The following is a 9,797-nucleotide window of genomic DNA, read 5'->3' on the forward strand; positions in this document are numbered from 1 at the left end:
CCACTTTGCTTTTTTTTTTTTTTTTTTTAAATCTCTGAATCGATGCCCCAGTTCATTAGAAATTAAATGATCATAGGATAGATCTCAAATTGTGCATTTAAGTGGTGGTGGGGAATCTGAGAGAGAAGACTCTATCTTTTCCCTTAGATATGAAACACCCTTTGAAATTTAGAGTCAATCTATGTGAAAAACTTTTTTTGTGTTGAACTTTAGGGCGTCATGAGCACTCCTTTACACTAGGTGGCGATAATGCTTTCTGAGCCTGTCACCGTTAAGAGCTAGAAGAAGTGGTTGTTTCTAGCCGTCAAGCTGGCAGGTGAGCTCATTTGTTGATTTGTGTTAGTTAATAAGTGTTTTATTCCACTGGTTTCCAGTACCTAAACCATCAAATCTTACTCTGTGACAATCGTTAATGCGGATTTAAAGCTGCCTTGGAGTAGACAGAGAAGATGTCTCGTTTAAAAGTTAGCTATTGAGCTAGCATTTACTTCAGCTAGCATTTTGGTTGTCCCTTTATATCGATGTTTGGCGGTTTCACTTTCAGTCAAAACTGTATATATTGTTTGATCGACGCGTGCATCGAGGTTCCTGTTTCGGTGTAACTACTCTGGAGAATGATCTGTCAGTACGGACCAGGATATTGCGCAATAACCTCATCGTCCCTGTCATTTACAGTAGTCTATAGTAGCGCTACATCTACATTTGATACACCTTAGATATTTACGCTGAATAAATATTTGTAGTGTTTGTGTGTAGTATGATATTATTTTCCCTGTAAGTTGACATTAAGATGTTTGGTTTGTTGTCTTTTGTTTGTTTTGGAGAGGGAGAAGTATTGTAAACACTGCGACCCAACTGTCACCTTATTATCTTTCTTGTGGTGTTTTCAGAAACAATGGATCAGAAGATTCCTTACGATGACTACCAGCTCCCAGTAGTTTTCCTGCCTTCTTATGAGAACCCACCAGCTTGGATACCCCCACAGGAGGTGTAACACACATAAGAGCAACAGTGCTATGTTTGATCTTTAATATTCATGACTTTGGACAGATCTTGGTGATATCAAAAGTTAAGATTTTAACCACTGTGTGCAGACGGCCCCCTTTATCTTTCTTATGGTTGCCCAGTGACTCTTAGTCATAGAATTTTTTTCAATGAGTTGAACCGTTTTTTTCATTGACAGAGAGCTGTAATAGTTTGTTTCCAGTGTGCTCTTATTTCTGTTGAGGAGCTAATGAGCACTGAAAACAAAACAGTGACCTGCATTCACATTAGTGAGTCAAAGTTCTTGACAAGGAGTCAAGGAAGGCCCAAAGAAAGATTGAAAAGATTCTAAGACGAAACAGACGTGATTCTGCGTAGAGCTGTGAAAAGCCAAATACATAGAGTTGAAGTTGTTGTACAAAAGTTTTGTTTGTCTAGTCCAGCAGTATCCAAAATGTAGAGGTCAAACATTTCTGAAGATTTTCATTGCTCTGAAAACCGTTCAGGATTTCTGAGCATTAAATCCTGTCTCTTGGTCAGAACTTGTAGGTTTTAAGCTCACAGTCATGATAAATTCCATGCTAACAGTCTATCAGATGTGCAAATAGGTTTTTATTAGTACTTACTAAGTATTGTATATTCTAGCGTGTGCATCACCCTGACTACAACAATGAGCTCACCCAGTTTCTGCCTCGTACCATCGTGCTGAAGAAACCTCCAGGAGCACAGCTGGGCTTTAACATCCGTGGGGGCAAGGCATCACAGCTGGGGATCTTTATATCCAAGGTGTGTGTGAAGTGCTGTCACAGCTTTTACATTAATACTTTTTGCATTTACTTTTCAAATAATCTTACATTGTGATCTGTGATTTCTGTGCATGCACGATGTGTGTGATGTGTTTACAGGTGGTTCCAGATTCAGATGCCCACAGAGCAGGTCTACAGGAGGGAGATCAGGTTCTTTCTGTGAATGAAGTTGATTTCCAAGATATAGAGCACTCAAGAGTGAGTCGGAGAGACACGTTTGATCAAATATGAAAGGTTCTCCCTGAAAAATGCATTGTCGGGATGGCAGCATATGTTGCTCCTAACCCTGTTCATTTTGTTCATCATTAATGGTGCTTTCCCTGATGTGTGTACTCATGCCATTAGCACTTATACCCCTGACATCATCACAGCTGCTGACCTCTGAGCTATGCTTAAAGGCTGGTTTATCCTTCTCTCTGTTTTAGTGAGAAGGATGCATTGTCTATGATTTCCAAAAAGAATGTTAAATTTTGATTTGTCAGAGCATGAGACTTTTCCCCTTTGTCTCAGTCTATCCCCAATCTGCTTGGGCCCAGAGAAGACACCATTGTTTCTATATCTAAATTTTGTGAGCCCAAAAGTTTCATTTTCCTCCTTTAGTGTTGTACACTTAATTCTCTTTTATGTTTATTTAATTTAATTGATTGATTAATTAATTTATTAACTCAATTGTATGTCTTTTTCTCTTCAGGCTGTAGAGATTCTGAAAACAGCAAGAGAAATACTGATGAGAGTCCGCTTTTTTCCCTACAGTAAGTGAAAGCGTTTATGTATTCATAACTTTTTGTTTTCCTGTTGTTAAGATGGTTCAGGAAAATATTAGAGGGATCAAAATTATTATTGAGCAACTTTATTAAAGTGAACAGTCTATGACAGAAAGCTTGAATTACGTTTTGTTTGCTGGTTTTACTAAATAATGACACCCCAATGTGGCTTAAATATTTTGTTTTCTCAGACTACCAGCGGCAAAAGGAGAGGACCGTACACTAGGTGGCAGCAAAGAGCAAAGGTAGAAAGAGAGTTGTTGACTGCGTGATGAGTTCTCCTCCCACAGACTCTGGCCTCTATTCAGCCTCGGCTTCAAGATGACTGATAAATGACTAACAGACTGATTCAAAGTCCTGCCATGTAAGGACAGCATTTAATCTGTTGTACTTAAATTCCTCTCTCTCTGAGGGTTCTGATCACTCCCTTATCCACTGTGACACATTGTGATTGGGATGTTTTGGAAAGAGGTCCTTTAATAGCTTTTTGGAATTCAGGATGGCGAAAGCTGAATCTTAGATGGCATTTTACATTATAAATTATGTAACTGATACATACTTTGCAGCCAAGCGTAACATTTAAATCTCCTGCATAATTAAATTTAGAATTTTTTTATTCAATTTTCCTCAAATCTTTTTTTTTTTGTGAAAATTGTCCTGCTTTAGTCTTAAATGATGTTGAATTCACATAAAGGAGAGTGTTTGCTTATTCTGAACACACTAATGATATTAATACAAAAAAAGTTATATATGAAACCCTGATTTGCAAATGTATATATGGGGAACCATAAAAATATGTTTAAAAACTGTTTAATGTAGATAAACTTTATTTTAAATTGCACTGTGATATATCATGAAACACTAAAAACTATAGCCTCCAAAAAGGCAAGGCATCTACTCATCACATCACTTAAAAAAACATCAAAACTTCACAGAGATGATTTATTGCAGGGCAGTTTTACTGTTTGTATACAGTTTGACTGCAATCATTTTAGCAGCATGTGCTTGTTGTTTTGCAATCAAATGTATATAAGTGTATAACTTGATCATATGACTCAGATGTTACTACACATTGACACTAACTGTATGATATATTGAAAGAGAAAATAATGGTGCAAGACTCCTATTAGATTTTTAGTATCACTGACCTAGATTTCACTGTGAATAATCTATGAATCCAGTTTTGAGGAAATATTTAACAAAAAGATAAACTGAGGAGGAATAAAATTGTACAGATGAATACTTCAGTGACTGCTTGTAGACTGGTGCATTACTTTCATTTCAAACTTTACCCTTGCCGAGTGATATTTTAGTTATTAAGTGTGTGTACTGTATATTTCAGGTGCCAATCTCAGCAAGTATAGATTCTGACATGCCATTTCATTGCATGATAACAGCACATTGAGTCCTGTAGCTTATTATGGTAGAAGAGCTGTAAAGGGTTGTTTGTACGGGTGTGCACTGGAGGCCCTGATACTGGCTGTATTTTATTCCAACTGAAGACTTTGTCAGGTGTTTTTTTAAAATCATTTTTAAAGAACTGCTTATATTTATAGGCACCATATGTGCATACATTTAAACAGCCAGATGGATGTGGATGTAACTGCACTATGCTAGTACACGGTATGTTTTTTGTTTGTGTATGTTACATGTCTTGTTTTGTACACTCTTAATTCACGTTTTTTCCTTCTGATGAACATCATGGCCTTAAATGTGCTATCCTTTTTTTGTATCACTTGACATTTACAGTTGAATGGAAATTAAAGTTCTTTGAACCCCTGTAACCTTGACCTTTGTTTTTTTGTAGAGCCTGAAACAAAGCTGAAAATTGACCGGCTTTCTCTGGTTTAAGTAGCCAGACTGGTTCCTCTTTGGGGCTTGGTTTCTCTTGAAGCCGACTGACTGCATTCCTCATAAGATGACAATGACAAATTCCAAAGCATGTAAACCTGGGCGGTTTATTTTCTAAAAAAAGTCAAGGCCATCCGACATTGTTTACATCAAACATAAAAATCCTTATAAGCATCTGTAGAGCTTCATTCCAATGTTTCTCTTCATCTGAACTTACAGTGATTTCAAATAAATAAATAAAATACAAGATAAGCTTCATGGTTATTCCAATCCTTCAAAGAGAGTGGTATTCAAAGCATAATATGCAAAGCACATGGAAATTTTTCATGCTGATACAACTTGACCAGATCCTCAGATATCAACTACTCATCCTCTCTAGAAGTTATGATGCAAGTCATGTCTGAATAACTTAAATTAGGGATAGTGGGATAGAGTTACATTAAGTATATCTAAATAAATACTATCAACCTTCAGACTGTTCAGCCGTGTTATGCGGTGAAACAAAAGATAGCATAATTCAATGTCTGACTAAAATTAATCAAATATTCACATTAAAAAACAAAACAAAACCAACAGTAAGAATGAGGACACTGAAGGGTTTTGTTAGTTCCACTAAAAACCCAGAGCACTTTACCCTTATATGTTAAAGTGAACATGCAAAAAGCCAATTCCTAATCATTTTCAAACCAGCCAAAAAGAAACTACTTAGACGCGTTATAAATTTGCACTTAGATCATTTTTCATTGGAGAATCAACGTGCAATAACTGAGTAACCTCAAAAACAGTCTCTTGTGTTTTCATCTGTGATAAATAAAAAAAGGGTAAAATCTATTTCTATGACTAACAAAGCTAACACATGATTTCTTCCATTCATAGTCACTTGGCATAAAGCAACAAGTGGACATCTATGCTTAAATTCACTTCAAATGTGTTTTTTACATAGCTGCAAAAGGCCCGACAGAAGACCTGTTATAAATGTAGTGCTCCATCTATGACATTAAACCCAAACACCTCTTAGTCTGTACACTGTAAAAAACATTTAAAAAAGCTTGGCAGCAAACACTAGAGATATGTTGAGCTTACTTCAACATAGACTGAGGTGAACGGCAACTTGATCTGTGCTCATTTCTGTCTGCTACGACGACTGTAAACACTTCATGCTCTTGCTCATCCATAAAGGCACGCTGGTTTGAAAAAAGAAGAATTATTGGAGAGTTTAAGGCGACATCATAGAAAATTGGAGGTCACAAGTCTTTAGGTTTAAGAGTCCGCCCCCAAATCTCTCCCTCAACCTTCTTCCCGTTGCTGTGTTGTGATTTAGCTGCTGTCCTCGCTGTCATGAGCATCCACCTTTGAGCTCTCGTCCACATTTTCGAGTGACTCTGCTCTCTGTATGGCCAGGAGGCTGGGGTCCATCATGGGTAAGGTGTTCTGCTCTGGGTACAGCCAAGGCTTCTCGTCAGGGGAGTTCTGTTGTTTCCACTGAGGGTAGTCCTGACCTGCCTTGTGTACACACCTCATCACCTGGAAAAGAGAAGGTGGAGAGAAGATGTTACTAGAGTTCAGATCAACTAAACCCTTTATTTGTCACCAACAGAGACGAAGATAAAGCTGGCCACGGGTTGTCAAATTCTTGAGTATAACTGTGTGTAGCTCTGGCACTGTTCACATGAAGGTTATGAATTTTCAACTGTTATCGGAATTTCATACAGACTGACCTTGATCTGGTTAGCTTTGTTTTTTGACATGCAGAGCCATTTCTTTAGTCACAAAAAAGGCCCTGTTTTTTTTTTTACTTCAATTACAGGAAGGGAAAACCCTCATCGTGATATAAATTTACTGATTATTTTATTACCAGACATATGTAATAGCTGTACATGCAGATTTGCACATCAAAGAAAGCTGGGTCATAGTATTTTAACTTTCATTAGTAGAGTTTTTCGGTAGAGTTTAAACAGTTAACACTTCTACTGATAATATAGATTATCTGCAACTTCACAGATAATTCTGTATCAAAACAAAATACTGTACACAGCATGATTTTTGTGACCTGCTATTCTTTATGCTCAATGTTGAAAATAGTTTAACTTTTGGTTCACCACTGTGGTCACCAATGTCACTTCCTTACCACTTACCAATCAGAATCAAGAAGGGTGGGACTGCTGAGATACACGTCACCAACAACAGTGGAGGTCAATAGGAAGGAGAATCTGACATATTGTTACAGTTTCTAGATAAGGAGCCGCTACTAGATTTTTTTACATTTTCATTTCAAAATGCTGTTGAATGGAGGCTAATAGGGAGCATGCCCAGAATTTTAAAACAGACTCAACTGTCACATCTGAGGGAAGCAGAAGTGCTGCAGGACAGCTTTTGCATCATGTCAACAGTCTACTCCAGTGACAAACTGAGATTGTGGGTTTTAAAAAAACAGCAAAAACACACATCATAAATGATCTATTTCAACTTTAGGGCACTTCACATGTCGTTTTAAAGAAGGTGGTTGCACATCCAACCATTTCTTCAAATAAGTGCTAAGAGGGCGATTTTCCCTTTTCAGGAAGACTCGTCAAAACTAAACAATAAAAAAATAATAATCAGCCCAGCAGAATCAGAAGATAGTTTGTTGTAAACCTACTCAATCTCTTATACTGAATGTAAAATCAGAGAAACACAGAACAGCCCCACAAGCCTGAGGAGCAACACCCCTAATCATGCTGATCAGCAAAAATGTTATGTTCATAATCCTACCCCATACCCTGGCCCAGCTAAAATAGACAATCAAATGATGATACTCACTAAAAGCAGTATCTGACCATTCAATTATTTAGCATCTCAAAGCTTTTTAATCTCATTGTTCCCTATAATTTGTTGAGATCTCTTGTAGTGATTTACAGTAGAGTCCTACTAAAGGGAACAGTGCATTCACTCCCATTTTAAAAGCTGTAGTTATATATTAAAGCATTTAGGTTAAAGAATTAATCGTTAAAGTCAAGGTTTCTGTCAAGTCAAAAGACAAAAGTCAGTGAAAGCACTCTCACTCAGCCACACTTTAGTCTGAATAGTTTCAATCTGCAGAGGATTTGAAACCTGGTAAACGAGTTCTGCCAGGAGAGAGCAAAAGCTGGAGCTCAAGTACTTCTTTGTCAGCAATCTTACTAGGACAGGCCCTTAAATTTGGTTTCCATGGTTGCCATTGTCCTTTAAGACACATGAAACTTTCCTCTCATACATGGCACACACCTACATGCTTCTTTTCGCCTCATGGACACACCAACCCACACATCAGTCACAGTTTGTGTGTTTTGGACCTTGTCCTTTTTTAAACTCTGTTAACTGGAGGTAAAGTGTTACTGAAAAGATAAGAGTTGTGTGATGTTACACACCTTGGGAGCGATGGCTTGAGATGCTCTGTTTACCACCCACTTTGGAAGGGCACCTAGAGCAAAAAAGATGAAGTTAAACTTTAAAAAGAAACCACGGCAGGAATTCTAAACCTGACATAATGATGTATTCAGGGCTCACCTTTGGGGTCAGCTTGTGACAGGTATATAAAGATACAGCTGTTTGGTCCTGTTGGCTTGATGTAATAGCCAGTGAGGATAGAAATGGCCCTTACAAAGTTGCATCGAGGAGGGTGGTCCTGTAATTGGGTGAAAAATTTCACAAAATAATGAGTATCATTTAAAGACACAAAAGATGACACATTTACAGTCAGTGTTTGCCATGTGCCTGAGGGTGTGTGTGTGTGGGGGGGGCGCGTACCGGGTGTTTGACTGAGAAGTTAATGATAATGTACTCGTCATCCATCACCCGCCATGAGCGCAGACTCACAACATCTCTGTTTCTTATAGGAGCTGGACAACGCCCTGCAGGAAAAAAGACAAAAATACAGTTAGACTGTGTACATTGACTTCCTTCATGAACTATTTCACTGTTTGTAACCTTCCACTGAACAAGTGCGCCCTTGTTATTACAGTAAATACAACGGTTGGGCAACAAGCTTTTTGTTGCTCTATCCCTGAGGGCTTTGGCAGCTTAAAAAAAAGTGTCAAGAGTGGGTGAAATGTAAATGTAGGTTTATAGGGATGACTCCACATTCAGTACAGATGATTTAAAAGGCAGACATCTTGTTAAGTAGGAAAAGATGTGCAGGACAGCTTGCTAATTGGATGAAAATGGTCATGTTGCTGACCAATTCATGACTTAAATAAAGATCCATGTCACCCTTATATAATCACTGAATTTAATAAATTACAACGCTCAGCACATTGCTTCAACAAAATCTAAGATTAATTAACATTTTAAACCTAAATTGATAATAAAAGCTCTGATTTCCCCATTTCAGTATCTATTTCTTGATGAAGATTCGAGGGATAATAAAACATAGTCCTTACAGGAGTAGTAGCCCACATCAGCGTTAGCAGACAGTTTAGCTATGTCAAAACTCTCAATCATGGTTGGGTCCCACTTTTTCCGGTACTTTCCGTCATGAAGGACGTCGTACATGGTGGCAGCAGATACATCTTTGATCGTCACTTTACACTAAAACACAAACACACACAAAGTACAACGTGTTAAAACAACCAACAAGTCAACGTTGAGTTCACGTCAGCGATACAGTGACTCAAATTGCGGACTTACCTTTATTTTGTGGACTTTTTGTGGGTTATTTCCTTTAGTTGGAGGAACTTCAACCCATACTTGCATGCCACATTTATCATATTTGTTCGACCAGTTTCCAACCGATAAACACTGTTTTTTAAAGTCAGTGAAGGCCGCTTCATCAGGTAAAATACTCGGCTGATGAGACATCTTTGGGTGTCTTGAAAATATCCTTAAAAAACTTTAATTTCCCTGATCGGTCCGGTGTCTTTGAAAAGTGTCTGACCCTTTGTTGACTGTGGCAACTCTAATATACACGAGAAGTCCACCAATCAGGTAAATCAGGATTTTTGTCATTCCTTCCAACGCCTCTCCCGCTGACGTCAGTGCACTTCCGGAAATCAGGTGCGCTACGCAGGTGCGTGAGGAAACATCTGGCCCCTCCCTTATTTTTCATTTATTTATTTATTTCTATTATTATTAATTAATCTTACATAGTTGTGTGAAATATGTTTGACCCTTGTAGAGCGACGTTATTTTCTGAGTCAAAGTATGAACGGTGACAACATGGCTCCACATGATGAGTGTCCTAAACATGAGGGGAGCTCGGGGGAGTGGGTATGTGTGAAGCGCTCAGTGTTGATTAATCGAGTGTTATCACGACTTTTTATGTCAGAAAACCATGACTAAAATGTGAAATATTTAAGGCTGTATGTATCATCATGACCTTCAGCCTTTTACCTCACTTCACTTTTTCCCACACATGTATGGATAGATCCATAGCCTT

General features: G+C 38.1%; 2 protein-coding genes across 2 annotated transcripts; one reads left to right on the top strand and one right to left on the bottom strand.

The window, feature by feature from the left end:
• Window positions 1-222: 222 nt before the first annotated feature.
• On the top strand, window positions 223-4,570 carry pdzd11 (PDZ domain containing 11). The gene is made up of 6 exons (XM_074673709.1): window positions 223-316; window positions 891-988; window positions 1,630-1,770; window positions 1,890-1,988; window positions 2,482-2,542; window positions 2,746-4,570. Exons 2-6 carry the CDS (start codon window positions 896-898, stop codon window positions 2,778-2,780), a joined length of 429 nt encoding a protein of 142 aa, XP_074529810.1. The 5' UTR covers window positions 223-316; window positions 891-895; the 3' UTR covers window positions 2,781-4,570.
• A 40-nt stretch (window positions 4,571-4,610) lies between these two features.
• On the bottom strand, window positions 4,611-9,437 carry stard14 (START domain containing 14). The gene is made up of 6 exons (XM_074673705.1): window positions 9,050-9,437; window positions 8,803-8,950; window positions 8,171-8,274; window positions 7,931-8,048; window positions 7,792-7,844; window positions 4,611-5,929 (listed from the first exon to the last, which is right to left on the bottom strand). Exons 1-6 carry the CDS (start codon window positions 9,218-9,220, stop codon window positions 5,723-5,725), a joined length of 801 nt encoding a protein of 266 aa, XP_074529806.1. The 5' UTR covers window positions 9,221-9,437; the 3' UTR covers window positions 4,611-5,722.
• Window positions 9,438-9,797: the final 360 nt, after the last annotated feature.

This window comes from Halichoeres trimaculatus, unplaced genomic scaffold, assembly GCF_033239565.1.
Source record: "Halichoeres trimaculatus isolate MK-OKI-2021-1 unplaced genomic scaffold, fHalTri1.1 fHalTri1_scaffold_7, whole genome shotgun sequence".
In the NCBI taxonomy this organism is placed as follows: Eukaryota; Metazoa; Chordata; class Actinopteri; order Labriformes; family Labridae; genus Halichoeres; species Halichoeres trimaculatus.